Source organism: Salvia hispanica, chromosome 4 (genome assembly GCF_023119035.1).
Source record: "Salvia hispanica cultivar TCC Black 2014 chromosome 4, UniMelb_Shisp_WGS_1.0, whole genome shotgun sequence".
Taxonomy (NCBI): Eukaryota; Viridiplantae; Streptophyta; class Magnoliopsida; order Lamiales; family Lamiaceae; genus Salvia; species Salvia hispanica.
Genome location: NC_062968.1, coordinates 3,686,109 through 3,706,919, shown reverse-complemented (window position 1 = coordinate 3,706,919; position 20,811 = coordinate 3,686,109). Strand labels below are relative to the sequence as shown.

The window sequence follows — 20,811 nt, the reverse complement described above, 5'->3', positions numbered from 1 at the left end:
TTATTCTCTCTTATTTTACCAATTTCTCATTAACACTCGTGTCATCCATAAATATGATTATTTTTTTAGACGGAGGGAGTATATTGCAGGTTCAGTCAATCAGATCTCATTCTAATATTATGACAGAAATTCATGGGGCTTTATCATAAAACCAATTGGAGTCAAAGATGTTTTAGAGAAAATTTTCAGCGTATTTCCACTAAGAGAAGCACACCGCAGTTATTACAATATAAATAAAGTGTTGCTTTATTCTAAACGTTGAATGGAGGTATTGGTCAAAAAAATTACTACCAAACTTGAGCTAAAATCAACTTCGGCAAGGACGACACTTAAGCTCGAGGCCTTAGATTTTGCTGACTCGGCTCAATTAGGTAATTTTATATATCCATCAAATAAATAGGTGACAGCATTATATTAGTATTTAATTGTCAGGTCATCTTGTTGACTGAGTATTATCATGAAATAAATAAATGTTTTTATTTAAATTTACCTCCCAAGAGAGTTTTTGGCGTTCTTGTTTAAGGTTGATTGTTTTCAATGTAAATATAAAGAACTTGTTGAATATGCATGCTACAAGTGTAAATTAATTAAATATGTGATCTTAAAGCAGGCCCGTACAACTATTGATCCATGGAATTATTGAACAAAACAAAGAAAATGGTTGAGCTAAGTTTGATTGTGCCTGCAATATTCAATCGGCCAGAAATATTAATTGACTCAATGTATTAAGTGAACAAAACAGACAAGTATTGATGATTTATATTAGTAATTTTTGTTAATTCAGATTAAAGTGTACTATGATGACCTCAAACTTTAGGCTAAATTTTAAGAATAACTCTTAAATCTGCAGTACTCAACTTGTTAGCTGGAAGATCTCCTTCACCTCGGTGTAAGCAACACACGACTCGAGATGAGTCTTTCCTAACGTCGTTTCTGCAACGCTGCAAGCAATTTTGATACGAAGCTCCCCGTTTCTTTGTCTAAAAAGTGTGGAGAAAATTAAGTATTGGCATTGTATATTGAAGAACCTAATTTATGGTGAAAAGTAAAGACCAAATTTGACCTGAAAACTGTGTATAAGAGCTTTCACATTGCTCTTATGATTCTTTTTCTTCTTATCTTTGGTGGTTTTGGGGCCCCTCATACATCCCAGAAATCTTGTTACTACAAAGCTCCATTTGTTGGAACACGTTGGAGTACTCAAATTGTTTTGCTTTCTTCCTCCATCAGCACCCAAAGCCTAGAATTTTACAAAAACTCTTTTAACCCATTTTTTTTATTGATATATGCATTATGTATGTTTTGGAATTTGATAGAGTCCAATTCTCATTGCCCCTTTGATTATTTGGAGTTCGATAGAGTTGGTGCAAAAATCTGAATTCTAAGGTATCGTTGGAAAGTTCTCGACAATGGTATGGGCGCAGGATTCCAAATTCGAGCAAAAGAAGAAAAGGCTTCATGACATAAACTCTAGGTAATTTTCCACTTCATGTGATTAAATCAAAATTTATAGGTATGATTAAAAAGATATGATCGAGAGCTTTCTAACGTTACCTTCAGATCATGCATCGGACTCCATAAAATCAAGTGTTGATAGCTAGAGAAAATAAATAGACTCATGCTGAATTCTAAAACTTACAAGTTACAAAACTTATGTATGATCTAAATGGAAAATGGATTGACCTGTTTTTGTTTGATGTGAGATGGTGGAGGTGATTGAGGTGCAGTTACAGTTGCAGGAGACCGGAGATGCTTGGCGTAGTCAAGAAGCTCAGCTCTTCTGTTGTTTCCTCTAACTCTGGCAGTGCCATCAACATTCCTACGCCGGCTGCCTCGCTCTGCCTCACCCTCCTCTCTGCATAAACCACCACTACAACATCCCTGTTTCTGCACCACTTGCTCGTCGTCTACGCAAACATTCAGATTTTCCATCAATCATCAACACATAATAAATTAATGGAAGAAGAGAAAGAGAAAATAACCATGTTGCACAGTGGGGTTGTTCTGCTACTATGAAGAGATTAGAGGTTTTTCTTAATAGTATAATCAAGGAAATGAGACAAAGGGAGGGTCCTCATTGGATGGATCGAAATGTTACAAGTCTAACTCAACATACGTTAGAATGCCCAATCAAGAAATTCATTTTTTCACTAGTTTAATATAGTATGAAAAAGATGTGGATTTCCAAATGAAGAAGATTACAAAAGGAGTGCAGGCTAGCCGTTCACTTCATCAGCATTGACTAACTTCACACGAATCTCAATAACTTATTTTTTGCCATTTTCAGCAGATGACAGAAAATCTCAATGGAGTATAATTTTAATTATTCATTTACTACTAGTATTATTTTTGTCTATAGTTGGACCCGTTTATTTTACTACTAGGACGTTTTTCTCAAATCCCATTCAGTTGTCATTTGTCATGTTTTAGTTATGTTCTTTTTTTGGGCCATCCTAAAATAATTGAATCGTTTCTTTTGAAAAAATCTATACTCTCTTACTTTATTTCATTTCCTAATTTATTCTTTGTCTAGTTAACCTCTAAACACCCATTTCTTGCTAAAAGACTGCTCCTCTGCACTCATTGTAAATCAACTTTAAACTAAACAAGATATGAACATGAGTAGTGAAAAAGATACACATTGGGTTTCAAAACCAAACATAATCCATCATCAAAAGTCAAGTATCCATAAACCATTTCAATGTACTGGACGCAGAACTAAGTAGTAACCTAATTTACCAACCAAAAAACACCAAGTTTTATAGACAAGTGTTATTTCCAAGAAGAACCCTGTTCATCTTCTCTCCAATTTCGGGATAACTCAGTCCCTCCTCTTCTTCTTCTTTTCTTCTTTCTCAGATGCATTCTTCAACTGCAACAAATCATCGAAGTTCACAATAAGCCAATGAAAAATAAAAAAGAGAAAGATTAGATAGACAACTCTCATAATTTTCAACACTTACCATAATGATAAGAACTCGTACAAAGACACCAACAAAATCAGTAAACAAGGTAAGAGAATGATTCACATAGCCCAAAGGTCTCCCAAGTGTGCTTTCTCAATTATATCCTGGGTATCAACTACGATGTAGCCCACAAACACCAACAGTCCAAAATACAACTGTGACACACAAGTAGCATGAAAGGAATTAGATTTAGACTCTCAAAAGATTATAAGCATGCATTTCAGTATTTTAATCCAAGTGAACAACACAATTCAATACCTCAAATTTGAATAGGGCCATGGAACCACCGAAAATTGAGGATGCAACGTGCAACCAAAGTAGGATGGAGAGACCGGAAGAAAGCAGACCACCAAGGTACAAGTACTCTCTACGCCTAGCAACCATTGCAGCTCCAGAAAAACAACCAAAGGCCAGAGAACAACCAACAAAAGCACTAACCAAAATGCTGCAAATGAAAATTTGACTACTTCAGTATACTGGTCCAAGCCATTTACCACCTCAGAGAACAGGTAATAGTTAGCTTGTCAACATTCAGCATTGTGGAACTGGGAAAGTAGAGTCTACTTCCAGGTTTTTGGAATTAATATTTGCACTCTTATTCATAACTATGATGAACTATACCTATATTTCATATTGTTCTTAAATTACTTCCTTTTTCGTAAATTTGGTCACAGAACTTTGTAATTGTTCAACTTCTGTTTATGCCAAAATTAAGGTATGATTCCAGTAGTACCAAAATGACTTATACACATACAAGTGAAAGACTCAAATTGTACAGAAGGAACTTAATTTTAATTAAAAGGAAGTAAAGGGATTCATTATGCATGGATCCGATTAAAAAATTGAAAGACAGGGAGCATATATGCATCTTTCCATTTGATTAAAACCATATACAAAGACTTGTGAGTTCACAAAAACCATTTGAGAAGAAAGGTTGGGATAAAATGATAGACATAACTGGTGCCATATTTGGAGGAAACTGAGGAGAAGAAAAGACATGATTCAGTCAGATATGATATTATGAAGCTTCAGGTGTCAACATTCACATTTTAATATCCATAGCAATCCATAACACAGATACCCAAAGAAAGTATGTCGGACAAAGTACTGCAGTAAAAAGACAATACACAAATATCTGATATATACAACGGATGAGATGATTTTAAACAATTAAAGTTTATTTCTGATGGACCAAATGAAATCAACAGTGGCATCCAATAAGAAAACAGTCTTAAGTATATCTCCAAACTCATATGCACGCTTATGGAACACATATAACTAATACCTTGGGTCAAATTCAATGGCCAGTTTAACCAGAGGACCAATCGAGGCTCCTTCAAGGAGCGCAACTGCCATGAGAAGGGATACTTTCTTTTTCTGCCAATCATCAAATAATATAAGGATCAGAACCAAAAACCTAAACCAAAAGTTTTGAGCAATATACAAAAGAAAAAAAAAAGGGGCAACTGTAAGAGAAAAACCTCTTGGTGAAATGGAGTAGCTAGCAGCCAAAAGATGCAGCCCATGCATCCAAGAAGAGTGAGAATTCCACCCACGTTCCAAAGAATGTGGAGATAAACACCAACTGCCGATGCCAGCAATGCGCAACATAGAGAGAGATACACCTGAAATCAAGCAACCCCATAACAGTAAACCCCTCATTTTTTTTTAATTCAAATTAATATAGATGCTCAACAAACTTTAAAGCATAGCTAAGGCAATATCATTGTTGATGATCAGATACAGTGAATACTAATCCGCAAAACTGCAAAAGAACTCATGAAAAGAAAAACACACATTCCTTGGCAACATAAACTGCTAAAACAGAGATTCAGAGGATGAAGCGACGTTCTAGAATTTACTTCGTCCACATATGAAACGGAACAACCGGAAACAGTCAAATAAGAATGCATTCGAATTAACGAAATTCAACGTTTATCTTCAACCACCGAAACTATGAAAAATGTATTGACAGCTCGTCGATCACTAAATCATCCGGAACTAACTGCAACTATTCTAGGACAATGATCAAAACCAATTCTGAACAATACTAAAAACCCCTCATGAGCCTAATTTTGGGGGAAAGGGAAATTAAATCGAAATAAATTCAATTAGGTTTTTGCCTGAATCGCAGCACGTCAAAATGTACACATACCAAAACACCATAATCATCGGCGCGAAAGCTGACAACATAATGATTTAAACAACAAAGAAATTAATCAATTGAAAAAACAGAGAATCGGCAGGAAATAAACACCTGTTTAAGATGTGTTTGAACAACGGGAGAAATCTGGCGGAAATTCTTGAGCGAATCATAACTCCATCTGTTACGAGGGGGGATTGCGAATCGACGAAGGAAGAAAACGAATCCATTGATTTAGCTTATCTTCGTCTTGAAAGTCGTTGCTTTTTGATCTGATGAAATAAATTGAATTAAAGATGCAGACATCGGTATATATATTCGTAGAGAATTGATATATTCGTAGAGAATTCATATGCTGCGGACTTAGATTTTTTTTTTAGTCTTATTTTATTAGATTTTTATATTCTTTTCTTATTTGAATCGTAAAAAATTTTTAAATTTTTTAAATACTGCTATAAATTATTTTATATTTTTACATACTTTACGCAGGCGGTTTGCATATCAGGTTGAATATCATATCAATCTCATTCGACGAGTGACAATATGATACGTGCATATCAATATAAAGATCCATATATCTTTATTAATTAGTTATTTTAATTTATTATATCTTCAGGATATCTATTTTCTTACTCATTCAATTACTAGAATTATAAATATGTGACATTGTTATTTCTTTCAATCAAATAATAAATATCAATTTTTTGCTTTTCTATTTTATCGTTTATTTTCTTTGCAAACTCTAGTTTCTAGATTATTGCGGTCGATTTCCTCATGACTTTCTCCTATTTTCTTCACTTGATAAGAGTCCTTTCCTTATCACAATACATGTTATTTCTTTCATTTATATTTTTTATTTAATATTCAATTTTATCAACATTTCAACTTTTTGATAAAATGTGGAGTATTCTAGATTTCTAAGTTAGTTGTCAACAATTATAGATGAGTTATATTTGAATTTGGGGAATAGCAGTACATTAAGAGCATTCACAATGGTCCATTGCGGCAATTTAGACTAGCGGATTGAGCGAGCTTAGCCGATTCGGGGGCTAGCGATCCATCGGTGATCGCTGCCGTCATAGTAGGCTCAATTTCGCATTTATGGTTGCATTTTTTAATGTTTTTTTTCATGGATTTTTTTTATTTATTGCATTATTTTAATGTATTTTTTATGTAATTTTTTATGCATTTTTTATTATATTTTTAATGTATTTTTATAAATTAGTGATGAGTAGAGTGAGGAGGGGCTCGTGTTTGGATTCCCGTTTTCTTTAATTATGTATTTTTTTTTAATTAATGTATTTTTTAAAAAAAATGAAATTAATGAATTTTCTAGTATATGTGTCGTAAATTTAATTTCGTATTTTTGTGTTGAATTCGTAAATTTAGTTGTTTTTTTAATTTTGTTTATTGTGGTTGTTTGTCACGATGATGTGCGGGAGGAATTTTAAGTGATAATATGCGAGTAGTTTGTGGCTAGCTTAAACCCATCATAGATGCTCTAATATTCCTACTAGAATGTATTTATAACATATCTTCGCACAACGCACAATTACCAATCACACAGGCCATATCATCAACTGTACGGTTCATGTCATGATCTATTCAACGATAAATTTGATATTAATAATTCAAAATAACAAAATGAGGATCAGTTATGTCGCTATCTAGCATACATTAGAAATGTGACACTTGCCACACTTTGAAAAATTTCTACTACGTGATACGCCCACTCTCATTTAAGCGAATCAAATGTTGGGTCATTCCCTATATAATTCATGTTTATTATCGTATTTTAAATTCACAGAGTGAAAGAAAGGAAATGGAGCTCAGATTTAGAAAGGAAATGAAAATGAGAATCCAGCAGAAAAATGAATTATCATTACCTCTTTTGGTGTGGCTATATACATGCAAATTTCTACCAAACAAACATTTAAAATTGCCTTGATACGACAGACATAGAAGGAAGAAAGAAAAGACAACAGAGGTATAAGCTCTACACTAAATGTAACTACTAACGACCTATTTTGTATTGTAAATGGATTATAAGTGTATCTGTTAACGGTTGTGTAGATACTCCTATTCCACGACAGCTTCGGCCTGTGCTTGCCTTTGCAGCCGGTGGCTTCTGAGAGCCTTACGGCAAGGAGCAAAAAGTCATGTGCAAGAGCTTCATCTGCAGTGATCCTCTGTCGTGGATTCACCATTAAACACTTATCTACGAGATCAAATAGTGAACTTGGCATGGCATCAAAGAAATCTTGTCGTCGTGCATTTTGTGCACACCAATCCTGAAGAGTTATTGGTGCCATGTATCTTACATCGAGCAGGTCCTGTTACAGAAAGAATCTTACAAGTCTTGAGCAAAATGGGAGTATGACTAAGACTTTGTATTATTTGTACCATTGGAAATAATGATTCTTGGTTGTGCAGCTTTGCGATTTCCAGAGAGCTTCACTCCCCTTAACTTTGCTATCTCTTTTATGTTCCTGTTCATGCCACTGTTAGAATGAAAGTCCAAATGAATTAAGTTTAAGTTGCTAGTGTCCGTAATTCTTACTGCTCGGCATCGCCAGTGAAAGGTGTTCTGCCAATCATCAGGTACAGCAAGGTCACTCCAGCTGACCAAATATCAGACTTAGGACCTTGATGTAGAGATCTGAATAATACCTGGAAAGCATGATGGCCATTTAGCTTATAATGGAAAGCAAAGTTTCATTCCTTGAAATTTTAATGATGTATTTATCTGAGACAAATTTCTCTGATTTATGATTACTGAATGCACTTGCATTTTATTTTAGCAAACTGTTTTGAAGTAAAAAATTAGGTTCCATTTTACCACAAATCGGGAAGAAATGAGTAAAATAATAAAGAAAACGTTCAAACAACTTACTTCTGGAGCCTTAAAGCCTTTAGTTCCTGCACAAGGACCCTCTCTGGCAGGCTTCCCATCTCCTATAAACAAAGTATTAAACAATTATTATCAGTTAAAACCCGTGTACATAAAAGCTCTGATATTTCAATTAATGAATTCAGCTAACAAGTAAGGATTACTGAATCCCAGCCCGGCAGCCCCGCAGATGATTAGTAAATCCCAGCTCAGATATTTCAATTAATGAAATCAGCCAACAAATCACACATGATTAACAAAAGGAGCAGAGAACCTTTGGTTTTAAGTAATCCAGCCCCACAAACGGTCTTTCCATTGGCATACAGTGGCATTGGAGTGACATGCAAAAGTTTGTTACATGCATCCCCACTAGGTGCAGCAACTCTTTTTCTCTTTGATTTGGGAGCATCGACAGATCCATGATTTCCACCCTGCACCTGCATGGCGTCCTGCGCCAGGCTTAACAGCTCCTTTCTACCTTTGCATGGTAATGGTTCTCTAAACCTTTCTGCAGACGCTGTTATAGTGCTTGTTGCATCTTTTGCAGAAGTTATCCCAGAACCATCAGCACCCTGACTTTTCATGATATTCCTGCTGCTAGCTTCAGCGATAACCTTTCTTTTCAAGTTCCCAGGAGGTAGAAGGGATTTACAGGCTTTTCCAGCATTTTTGTTTACTGTGTTTACGTATGTCACATCCATTAACTTACTGACTGTTCCATACTTTTGCGCATATCCTGTTGATCATACAATAAAAAATTTTACTAAAACATGATAAATCAGATTCGGTTCTTCAAATTGTGAGGGAAGATGAACACATGACATTAGAAGTTGGAGATAGAGGGGAAAAATCTTCAGGAGCAATGTCTTACCAATGCAAGATTGAAATCAATCAGGTAACCCTTGCTGACCTTGCAAGAGTAAAGAAAGTTTCCAGGTTTAACATCTCTGTGAACAATTCCCTGTAAGCACAAGAACGGTCAAAATTTATTTTCATTTTTTCCTTCCGAAAGAATTGAACTGCATGTATCTCCACTTATTTTCTGACCTGCCTATGTAGACCAGCAAGGGCTTTGAACAGACAATATGCATACCACTGTAGGTCAGCAACAGTCATTTGTCTTTCAGGATCTGCAAGTTGAGATACTGTCACAAGAGAACAAGGTCTATTACAGACAAAGGATTAAAGTGATGATGAATACCTCAGGTCTATCATGCTGAACATGTTGGAGAACAAGACAATCAGCACTCTTACTCTTAAATGAACCTTCATACTTTATCACAAAGTTTTTTCCCTGCCATTAAGCATAATAAACAAAGCATTAGCACTGCCAAAATAAATTTACAGAAGAACTGGGATGTGTTAAGAATTAAATATATTGCAACTATAGTTTACCCCAATCTCTCTAGCATTTTTATCTCATTGTTCACAGAATTTTTATTGGCGTTGACATGAGGACCTGGAAAACCATTAAAACAAAGTTAAAGTAGCCATAATCCCAAAATGAATAAGAGCAGTAATAGGCTCAGCAACATTAGAAACTACACACAATAAGATGCAGGATGCATGATTTAACAGAAAAAGTACATGACTAAATATCAAAATAATAGAGAAGGCTAAAACGAGATGGTAAGCTCCTACATTTGATGGCAAATATTACTCCATCAGCTTTCCTTCTTGCCCGGTAAACTGTACCATAACCTCCTGCGAAAAATAAGAGAAAGATTTCGATCTATAACACATGAAAAATGAGTCTCTAACAGTCAAAGGATACCTGAACCCTCTTCTGTTCCACAATAAATGACTCAAATCAGGTCTTGCTGAGCATTCTGCAAAGCATGTATACATCTCAATTCTTCTGTAGTACTATAAATTTATGGAAGCAAAATACATTCATACTAGTCAGCCCATAAAATCTTAGGTGAGAGCTTACGTGGATGTGGAGGAAGGCTTATCCCTATTCTCAAATGATGCATCCCACTTCTTTTGCATTTACAATGTGGTCACAATCGCCCTTTTTTCGTTTGCTGTACAGAAACTGGGTTTTTATCTTTTTTACATTGTTCTTGACTTTTACCAGTAAGACGCTTGCGATTTGTGGGGGAGATAGGTTTTTTCCTATCAGGATCGAGGGCAGAGGAATGCTTGATGGAATGATTCACCATGTCTCCCTGGCTTTCTGTTCTTTGTCTGCTGGAAATGTGACCCTTATTATAGGATTTGGGCAGAGCCTGTTCAGGATAATCTTTGTCATACTTAGTTTTGCGGATTCTATCTAATTGCTGATGCTGCTTATGGCCTTTGCAACCACCAGAACCATGTAGAAAAACTTCCTTTATTTTTCCATCAATGGCTTCAGTCAATGAATCACACCCTTGAATAATAGCATCAGTTCTTTTGTGTGTAGCTGTCATCTGCTCATCTATTTCCGCCTTTAGATGATGCAGAAATAGTTATGGAGTTTACAGGGTGTACTGAAACAGTGTCACCAATTCCACCCTTCTTCAAAATTAATACTACTCAATGAATGTGGTAGTCTTTGGAGAAGGGACAGAATTTAATAATTCTTCTGTCTGTATTTGGTGTTTATATGGACTACTACCAAGATCAAGAAAGTATGACTTAAAATTCATTCTATGTAAACAGTTATTCGAAATTTTGTCTGCAATATGTTCAGAAGCACCATCAACTTCAAAGTTGCATTCTAACTTTCTATGCACTATAGGTATAAACATGTCACTTTTAAGTTTCAAGCTGTCAGAAGATGAGAGTGAGGGCAGGCTTGATAATGTCTCAATTCCCTGAAAAAAGGTGCAGTATAACGCCATTGAAAATCAGTGCAATGTTCCAGTAAGCCAATGCCAATTAGAGATCAAATCAATTAGGAGATGCATGCTGTAAATACTTAATTCAAGTGAAGCCCGGAAAATGTGAGATAACAATGAACAATAAGCTTCAAATGGATCTTTTAAGCAATGGGCAAACCAACAATTAAAGCAGACACACAATACTTTTGTATGGTAGGCCAGCACAAAGACACACAGCCTTAAACATGCTCGAGTGCAAGAGAGCACATCCTGAGCACTGAATTAATTTTAAGCAACACCAAGGTTTCCCCCCAAAAACTAAGTACATTTTGATGCAGAATATGAATACTTTCGATACTATCCTCAATATATTTGACTACTGAAATTATGATTCATTTCATCCATGGTACCTATGACCTATTATCCTAATAGTCAGAGAATATGTTTTAACTAAGAGTTACAGCAAATCACATATTGCATATCAGTAGCTTCAGCAGTTGCAAATGTAACCTTTACGCAACTTAAGCATTATCACAAGTGTCAGAACAAATACACAAATTAGCTCCCCAAACTTACTTGAGTGTCCACATTCTGAAATTTATTGGGATTTTTATCGCCATCTGGTTTGAGCTCTTTTCATCTGTCATTTCATCAGATGAATTCAAAGTGAAACACAAAACATGAAAACAATGCAGCTCACAACTATTAAGAGATAGCGAGAGAGAGAGAGAGAATTTTACCATCTAAATCCAGGTGAAACCTCTTCTTCTTCATAATCAGAAAATCCTCAAGCTCCAGTGCCTCAAACTTTCTTTTTTTACAATGCGTCCTCACTAAGGAATTTGATCTAACATTTGCCAACAAGCGCGGCACAAAGGTTGGCAAATCCAAGTATGTTGAAATCAAACCCGAATTAGATAGGAATTGGGCGAGAGCAGCAAGTCCGATTTGCGAGAAGGTGACGAGATCTTCATCATCGAGACTGATGGGGGGAAATTTGGGATTGAGCAGAGGAAGCGTATGAAATCTGGAGTGGAACGGAAAGCCAGCTCTGATGGATGGACGGGGCGGCCCCGGGCGAGCAAAAGGCCGAGCAACTGCCAGGCGGCGGCGGCGGCGGCGGCGTCAGATTTGAGCGGGTGAGCTTCCATCAGTTGTCAGATCCGGGAAAGTCCAGACCAAAAATGATAGAGAGGAAAAGTGGTTTGTGATTGATGAGGATAAGAATGCGGCAAGTTAGGGATTTGGGTGTAGATTATGGAAGGATTTCAAACTTGGCCGTGGCTTTCCTGCCAGCCATTTCAGTGTATTTTCTGGAGATTTTTTATTTGACAAAATACTACTTATACTGTAAAAAAATAAATATAGGATTAGAGTAATTTTTTAATTAAATTTTTATTATAAATAAATGGTGAATTAATTATCGAAGTCTATCTCATAATCTTTTTTACGATCAAAGAATTACTCGAAATTCACATTTAGAAATTTTGTCTTTCTTTTCAATTTTTCTTCTTCACCCCTTTGTTTAAAGACTACTTCCTCTATCCTTTAGTTATGATAAAGAAAAGTTGAATAAATTAGTGGAATATGAGTCTCACTTATATATATATATATTTTGTAATATATTAATTTTATAATAAAATATAAGTGGAATAAGTTGTTAAAATATAGGGTCTACTTACCAATAAAAGTAAATACGACTCTTATCATGAGATCTGACTTTAATAAAAAAATAGGACTCTTAGACACAATAGGGGACTAGCGGTGCCCTATCCATCGGCATGCGGCTTAGCGCCGGCATCTCGCTATTGCGGTAGGCTAGCCAAGAGGAAGAATAAAAAAACGCCCTAGAGCTAGGGCGTGATGAGTGGCTGGCTAGCCAATTTTTTTCATTATTATTATTAAAATTAATACATTTGAACTTTCTTAATTTTTTTGTCCAATTTAAATTCGTATTTGTCATTTATATTTGTTGGGCTAGGGCATTCGCGGATTGTTGCTAGCTAGATTGGCTAAGCGTTGGAAGAGCATGAGTGTGGGAGAGGGAGTTTTAGGTTGGGACGCTATCTACTCCTATTGTGCATTTCTTTTTGCGACGAATTAAGATTATTGCAACTAAAGTGTCCTTCAAATTTTGTGGTGTAATTAGTAAAGCACAAAGAGATAATGTCCGGGATCAAAGTTCGATATTGTCCGAGACCAAAGTTCTACGCTTAGAATTCTTCATAGCACTGCCTTTAAAAAAATTTTTAAATTTATGTATCAATAAAAAAGCTCCAACCATGGCTCGATATTCTGGATCAGCCACGTAAAAACTCAATGGTCGTGTTGTCTCTTCAAAGTCGCCCAAAGTGGTTAATTATTTCCATCCAATGGATAGGTTATCTCGTGTATTTGGTGGTTGTGAGTTTGAAAGCAGGTTGAGGCTATTTTGGAGGAGATTGGCAATTTGATGTGTTAATTCGTTGTTATTATTATTTGACATGTTTTTGTTATCTTGATATGTAGGCTTTGGCTGGATATTTTTGAGGATTATGTAATTATTTGCTGATCAGAATATTGGGTTAGGTGTAGGGTAATTTTGGCGGCTATTTAATGTATTTTGCTAAGGGTTTGGACAAAAATTGTGGTTTTTTTGTTGGTTTGGCTCGGCTATGATAATGTGGATGGTGATGAAGTCATTCCAGGTTCGGAGTCCTGGCTGTTAATTGATGCCATATTGGTTTTAGGAACTAGAGGATTACGTTAAGATTGAATAATACTCCATCCTCCCATACAGCCATACTAGTCTCTTCTATATTGTTCTTTGTCTTAATTTTATTTCATTTTAACTATTTATCATTACTTTTTTAAACAGGTTTTATCATTATTTTTTCAAAACAAATCTAAAATTAAACATCTCACTTAGGTTGGATGGAAGAGTACTTGAAATTCTAATTTTATCACATTAATTACTTATGCTTAAATATTTAAGCTGGGAAAGACTAAAGATGAAAATTGCAAGTAGTATGGAACGGAAAGAGTAGTATATATTACATAAAGTTCTCTTTATAGGAGTCGAATTGTACAAGGATGCATCTTCTCATTCAAATCTATAAGATTTGTATATATTTCTATTAGTGCGTTATAATGTTAACTTTAAATTTAACTTAGTAACTCATCAACATAGTGTATTAAAAATATCAACACGATCACATTAAAACGCCAACACATATTTCGTTTGACATTTTAATAAACCGTGTGACATTTAAATATTAATGTCAACACAACGTATTAAAATATCAACTTAAGTTTATGTTGACATTTCAGATCACGTGTTGATTTTTAATACACTACGTGATGAGTTAGCAAGTTAGATTAAGAAAAGTTAGCAACGGATCACACCCCATCTCTATTATATCTCTAGATCCTATTTGTAGCTAAAGGGTGTGTTTTATTGCTAACTACAATTAAATGATAGACACATCATCATCATTCAATTCCGAAAATATAAATACAGTTGAATAAAATTAGAGTATTTATGTCAATTAACAACAAATTAGTTATAACTAACTTTTAAAAAATATCTCATAATATTTAATGTAAATAACTATCTCAATTTAAATTATTTTTTCACACAATATATATCAAATTAAAGATAATTTTATAAGGGGTCTAACACATATGTTTCGATTTCAAAATTTGAAAAAAAAATCTTAAATTTTCGTATTTTTCATGAAATAGTTAATGTCAATATGATACGTGAACATAATACATGTATAAAATGTCAATTCGAAATTGTGTGACATATTCAAGCATCGTATTGATATGTTTAAATTTTAATACTAGACATTTTTACAGTGGCTGACACAGTAAGAGGGAACGAGGGCCTTAAGCCCTCCCCAACTAGATTTTTTCATATCTTTTCTACTTTTAGATTTGTTGAATGTTATTTAAAACAATTCTTAGCCCTTCCTAAACAAACATGATTGAACACTAAATCGCTGGAAGCTGAATCATATGAGGGGGCTGATCTAATTTGTGAATCAGAAATTTGCAGAGAAGAAAAATGAATGCAAAAATGGCTGCCGTAGAGCTTCGGGAAGAAGATCTCTTTACAAAAAATTTAAGTATAATAATATTATACTCCTTGTAGTCACTTTAAAATTACTAGTAAAGTTATAGGCTTATAGCTGTCATGTCTCCACTTGAAGTTAAATCGCATAAATTGAGCAAAAATTCAAATTTACACCTAGTATGGTTAAATTGCATAAATAAAATTCCATAATCCATCCAAATTTAACTACTTGATCAGTCTTAGCGGCTTTATTCAAGCAAAAATTAAATATACTATTTATTAAAAATGTGTGTATTGATTTTTGTTTGTTCCAAAGCCACCAATACATAAAATTTAATTGTCATTGTTTTAGCAAAATAAATAGTACTCCCTCCGTCCCATTTTTAGAAGTTCCGGTTGAGTTCGGCATGGGTATCAAGAAATGTAAAGAAAAGTTGGTGAAAATAGATAGCGGAATGTGGGTCCTACTTTTTTTTATAGTATTAGTTTCATAATAAAATATGAGTAAAAAAAAGTTAGTAGAATGTGAGGCCTAATGCCATTTATGGAATATTTCAACTGAAACTCCTAAAGTGGGACATCCGAAAATAGAACGACTCTAAAATGGGACGGAGGGAGTACTATATAATATAAGAGCACTCCCAATGGGTCGGCGTAAATCCGCGAAAATCGCTGACATCGCCGGATTATCGCCGGCGTTGGAGGAATTCGCGATAAAACCCCTTATTTTCGCCGATTTATCGCTCGAATCATCGCCGCCACGTGGCGCGATTCGGCGATAATCGGCGATAATTTTTTTTTTTTAAATCTTTGTTTTTTAAATCTTTGTGTTTATGGTTTTTATTTGTTGTTTTTTTTAAATCTTTTTTTTTTAAATCTTTGTTTTTTATGATTTTTATTTGTAGTTTTTTTTAAATCTTTGTTTTTTTAAATCTTTGTTTTTTATGGTTTTTATTTGTAGTTTTTTTCTCGTTGTATTATATTTTCCAATGATTAATACAACGATGAATTGTTCATTATAAATCTATTTATTAAACACATTTGTAGGGAAAATTAAACAATATTAAAAATGATGATGTAAAAATGAAATGTTGAGTTAGGGAGAAATGAGGAGAAATAGTGGGAGGAACCATCGAGTGGCCATAAAAGCTCACAAACCTATAAATTTGCCAATGACGCTGGCTACTGGATGCTATGAAAGCAGTGGTAATAAGTGAAAGCTATATGAGTACTGGGAGTGCTCTAACATGGGCATTTTGTTCTTTTGGTATAATGAACTAGTTTTTTATGTAGTACTCCTAGTATATTTTTCTTATAACTGCTAAACTTGTTGTATGAAAACTTTTTTTGTGATGTACTCCCATAAAATTTTCATTAGAAATTCTATTTTCTTATCGCAGATAAGAAATTGTTTAATTTTATAATTGAAAGTGAGTAGAAAAAGTTAGTAAAATATGAATCATACTTTTATATATTAATTTTATAATAAAATATAAGTTGAATGAGTTAGTGGAATAGCTTAACATACCCTCACAAAAATAGTAAATATGAAATGAGACTTCTAGTAGAGACTGCATTTAATATATATATATATATATATATATATAGAGTCCCATTATCCACAAACCCACTCTTAAAGACCGAACCACCGAACCATACCAAATTAGGGTTTTTAGATCTAGTTTTTTATGGATGAGATTCACAAATTTATAAATTATTTTCTCCTTCATCACCAATCGTTAAATCATTTCAAAACCTACTTGAAGCAAGTAAAAACATGTTGTAGTTTCAATGCATTACGTACATGAATGAAGTAATAAACCTATACAATGAAGTAAAATTGGCTTGTAATGAAGAGCGAAAAAAAATTTACACAACAACATATCTCATCAAAAAACTAGATCTTATGGCCCGATTTGATCTCTAGTTTGGTCTTTAAGAAGGGTTCGACATTGATTACAACTCTATATATATATATATATATATATATATATATAGTGAAGCCCTACCACTAATATTTTCGCGTCCGCCATGCATTTGATCCAAAACCCTAAATTTGGTAGATATTCTTATCTCTTTAAATTTTAATAATAACAAAACGAATTTACACATGGCAAAATATAGACCACTAGATCTCTAAAGATCATATGATATCTAATTAGTTGTAGTTAGCAATTTAGATAAAGTTAGTAATTGATCACGTCCCTGTATGCTAATATGTATCCTATCCTTAATATATCTCCCCAACAAAATTTGAGATTTTCTTTTTCTTTTGCTCTCTTCAAATAATTTCTCTTATAAAATTAATAACTATCAATTGGTGCTTTCACTAATGTACTCTTCTCCCACCATGTCCACCGTGCTATTAAGCTCCCCTTGTGCCCTTTGGTTCACTAGTGTTAACCTCGTAAGATGGACTTTAGATATTCAATAAAATTTTAATTATATCAAGTTATTTGATACCGATCGATTGCTCTTTGTGGGAAAATTTACCATCCAACATCTGAATGGTTCCATGACTATCTAAGCTTGAATCTTGATTGCTCATGGCGAGATTTATGGAAGCTGTTTATTAAAAATTTGATCCATCCACTGTCATCTTTACGAGATGACGCAATTCTCAATTAAATGACAAAGGCAATTGCTACAATGGAAACCAAATTTCCTCCAAAATTCCATAGCTCAAAACTCTTTATGTCATCATTGGTTACGTTCTTGAAGAAGTTTCATGCCAGCTAAATGATATAATTTTAATTGCAAACAATGATCAAAACAACAACACCGAGATGAAAGATTATTTTTTGACTTCCATAACAATATGGTTTTCAATGCGGGAGTTGATATGATCTAGACTTTTATTTTATTTTGGAAAGAAGCTAATAATATCAGTATACTTATTTAGTTATATTTTATTATTTGTGGTTTTTAGTTGTTAGGATTTGATTTGTCTTCCATAGTAGTTAGGATTTAATTTGTTTTCCAAATTTACTTTCTAGATATATTTTCTCATCTCTACATATTATAGATATGTGGAGAATATTTGATTAGAAATTAAAATGAAGAATTAAAAGAATTACATTCTCTTGTTAAATGATTTACTTTCTAGATATCTCTTTCATCTCTACATATTATAAATATGTGGGAAATATTTGAAAAGACGTAAAAATGAAATTAAATAAATTACATTCTCTCGTGAAACGCCTTCATAGCATAGGGATTTTTCTTTTCTTTTCTATTGCTCTCTTCAAATAATTTCTTTGTATTAATTTATAACTAACCTATATGCCATATGAATAAATACGCCTCTCGAGATATTTTTCAATTGTCATAAAAGTGATAATATCGAAAAGTGTGCATAATATAAGTAAAGAAATACTCTTGTAACTATGGGAGATAAATTTAGTCTTTAAAATACGCAAAAGGTTCCATATGCTTCTGCTATTGGAAGTCGTGCTCAAGTATGTATTAGACCTAATATGTTTTTTGGTAATATATTGGGGCAGATTTCTCAGTACCCTGAAGCACAAAATTGGATTATGGGAGATAGAAATATCTCATGAACTTCTATTTTAATCTGTTGATTTTCCATAACAGTAATTCAATATGGATCATTAAGAATCAGCAAAATCTATTGTGAGAGATGAATTCTATTTTAAGTTGTGTTAATTTTCCATTGGCATGATTCAAATCAATTGACATAAGGCTGAGTTGATATTGTGAACTGTGATATTTGATATAACGCTGAGTTGATCTTGTAAACTGTGATACTACAAAATAGAAATTGTAAAAAAAAAAGGCAAAATAAGAGATTTTGATAAACAAATTAAAATGATAAAATAGTACATTGGACGTTGGTTCTCTCTTGTTTATAATCTTCCTTTTTTCACTTCTGTTTATCCAAGTATGCCCTTTTCTTTCTTCTTTTGTTCAAGATTTATGATTCTGTTAATCCTAATATGCCCTTTTCTTTCTTCTTTTGTTCAAGATTTTTGATTTTGTAGTTTTATGTATCACAATTTGGATTAGCCAGTTCAAGAATTTTCAATAATCTCTCATTAGCAGTCGGAGATAATAGTTTCTAGATTAAATGTGACCTTTTTCGAATATGGAGTTGATCAATTGAGAAGTATATGTACAATTGAAAAGGAGAATTAACGGGTAAGATATGATCGAGTAGCATGAAACTGCAATTCTTAACCAAATAGCTAAGAGATTGATCCCTACATATGGAGCAACTTTAAATCGATGGGTCAATTATTCCACCCTTCAAGTGCCTACAAAATTAGCACGTGAATGTGGCTCGCCGGTGAAGGGAATAACTAACCTCATTGTTGTATCTATTATGGTTCTAGATGAACATATCATAAAAATAAAAGTGATTTGAAGAAGATGATGAGCAATAACTTGGGATATTGGCATCAAATATCACCAAACTTTCAAAAAGTTGGATTTTTTCAAAAAACTTTAAAATTGGCAAATAATATCACAAACTTTACCCGTGTTTATTTTTCCCACGAATGAAAAAATTCCCACAAATAATATTATGATACCGATTTTTTTCGTAACTTCGACAACAATTTTGAAAGTTTCAGTTTTTCAATCTTTGAAGATAGTTTTCTTAAGACACCCTCCAAAATTGTTCTTCAATCTATTAAAATAACATGAATTTTTACATTCGTAGGAAAAAACAACTCGGGGTAAAGTTCGTGATATTATTTACCAATTTTAAAGTTCGTAGGAAAACCCAAACATTTTGAAAGTTTGTGATATTAGATGCCAATATCCAATAACTTAATGCCTCAAGTTCTTTGGAGAAGATGATGAAAATTAAAAGTGACGGGCTCTGTTTAATATTTGGAGCTTCTGGTCGGAATTAACGACCAGCCAACAGATTATCATGCTCTTTATGAATTAATGCTAAGCCAAGAGATTATTGTGCCCTTTATAATACATTAGTACTATATATTTATATGAATGTTATTTTTATTTAGAGTAAAAATAACAAATAGCTGCCTATACGAAACAAATTTGCTGGGAGTAAAATGGTAGATCGCATAAGTCTTGTGAGGTAGAATGTCACATTATAGTACTGCCTTTGCTTCTTCTTTTTTTTTTTTTTTTTCCGTAATTAGCCGACTCTAAAAAAATATTTGATCGAATTTAAAGGAGTTTTCCGAAGAAATTAAGCTCCATTTCATCTATGAGCATGCTGCTACCAACTCTCCCAAGCTCTCTTTCTCTGTCCAATATTCCAGCAGTCAAAACATATGATTGAGTTTTTGAAGGATTTGATAATCAAACAAAGTTTAAGTAAAATACCTCCAAGGTTAAGAAGGCTCCAAGGAATTTATTATGTCTTCAGTTATCTCGTCGAAAACATTTGGGCATCCGTTCCACATCCCTTGTTCCGGGCTTCCCAGTATCCGCCAATGTAGCGGAAAGGTCCTTCTCCAACTCTTTCGAACCATCTTGGTTTCCAACCATGTTCTTGCATTTTCCTCGACTGTCACCAGTAGAGGAATCAACTAGTTAGTGCCAAATCCAGCAAAACGTTTCTTAATATATATCCAACATCAACAAAAAGCTTCCGCATATACAAGTACTATAGCCGTTTCTCTTGATCCCATATCCCGGCCTTCCCTTCCCCAGATAGGAGCCCCCCTTTATCCACAAAACTGAATACAGCATTTATAGAAAAAGAAACTCATATACCATTCTTTGTCGCGTTTCCAAACGAAGCTTTTCCTCATTTGCCTTGTCAAATTCCCCATTTTCCAGATGCCTTTGGTCTGGTCTGAGTCTTGAATCTGTAGGAGGGAGCTTCTCCTTCATCCGTCATCAAACACTTGGAATCAGATAGAGCTATATAAGACAATTAGTGTGCATAAGCTTAAAGCAGAATGAAAAAGAAGTTATCCAATACATCATCTATACCTTCAGTCCCGTTA

General features: G+C 33.9%; 1 protein-coding gene, 2 long non-coding RNA genes and 2 pseudogenes across 3 annotated transcripts; all 5 read right to left on the bottom strand.

The window, feature by feature from the left end:
• Positions 1–818: 818 nt before the first annotated feature.
• LOC125218270 lies at positions 819–1,932 on the bottom strand. Its single transcript, XM_048119906.1, has 3 exons — positions 1,684–1,932; positions 1,064–1,240; positions 819–980 (listed from the first exon to the last, which is right to left on the bottom strand). The coding sequence occupies exons 1-3, from the start codon at positions 1,930–1,932 to the stop codon at positions 819–821; spliced, it is 588 nt and encodes a 195-aa protein (XP_047975863.1).
• A 714-nt stretch (positions 1,933–2,646) lies between these two features.
• Positions 2,647–5,339, bottom strand: LOC125218854 (annotated as a pseudogene).
• A 1,617-nt stretch (positions 5,340–6,956) lies between these two features.
• LOC125224443 lies at positions 6,957–8,715 on the bottom strand (annotated as a pseudogene).
• Positions 8,716–8,722: 7 nt separating this feature from the next.
• LOC125224444 lies at positions 8,723–9,118 on the bottom strand. Its single transcript, XR_007176877.1, has 3 exons — positions 9,047–9,118; positions 8,871–8,960; positions 8,723–8,735 (listed from the first exon to the last, which is right to left on the bottom strand). It is a non-coding gene; the product is annotated as an uncharacterized LOC125224444 (long non-coding RNA).
• A 10,777-nt stretch (positions 9,119–19,895) lies between these two features.
• On the bottom strand, positions 19,896–20,770 carry LOC125217657. The gene is made up of 3 exons (XR_007175783.1): positions 20,576–20,770; positions 20,183–20,366; positions 19,896–20,102 (listed from the first exon to the last, which is right to left on the bottom strand). It is a non-coding gene; the product is annotated as an uncharacterized LOC125217657 (long non-coding RNA).
• Positions 20,771–20,811: the final 41 nt, after the last annotated feature.

Coding starts and splice junctions, on each gene's coding strand:
- LOC125218270 (XM_048119906.1), bottom strand. CDS start 1,932: ATGGAAAATCTGAATGTTTGCGTAGACGACGAGCAAGTGGTGCAGAAA. Junction 1,241..1,683: donor CTCACATCAAACAAAAACAG/GTCAATCCATTT, acceptor GTAAAATTCTAG/GCTTTGGGTGCTGATGGAGG. Junction 981..1,063: donor CTCTTATACACAGTTTTCAG/GTCAAATTTGGT, acceptor CACACTTTTTAG/ACAAAGAAACGGGGAGCTTC.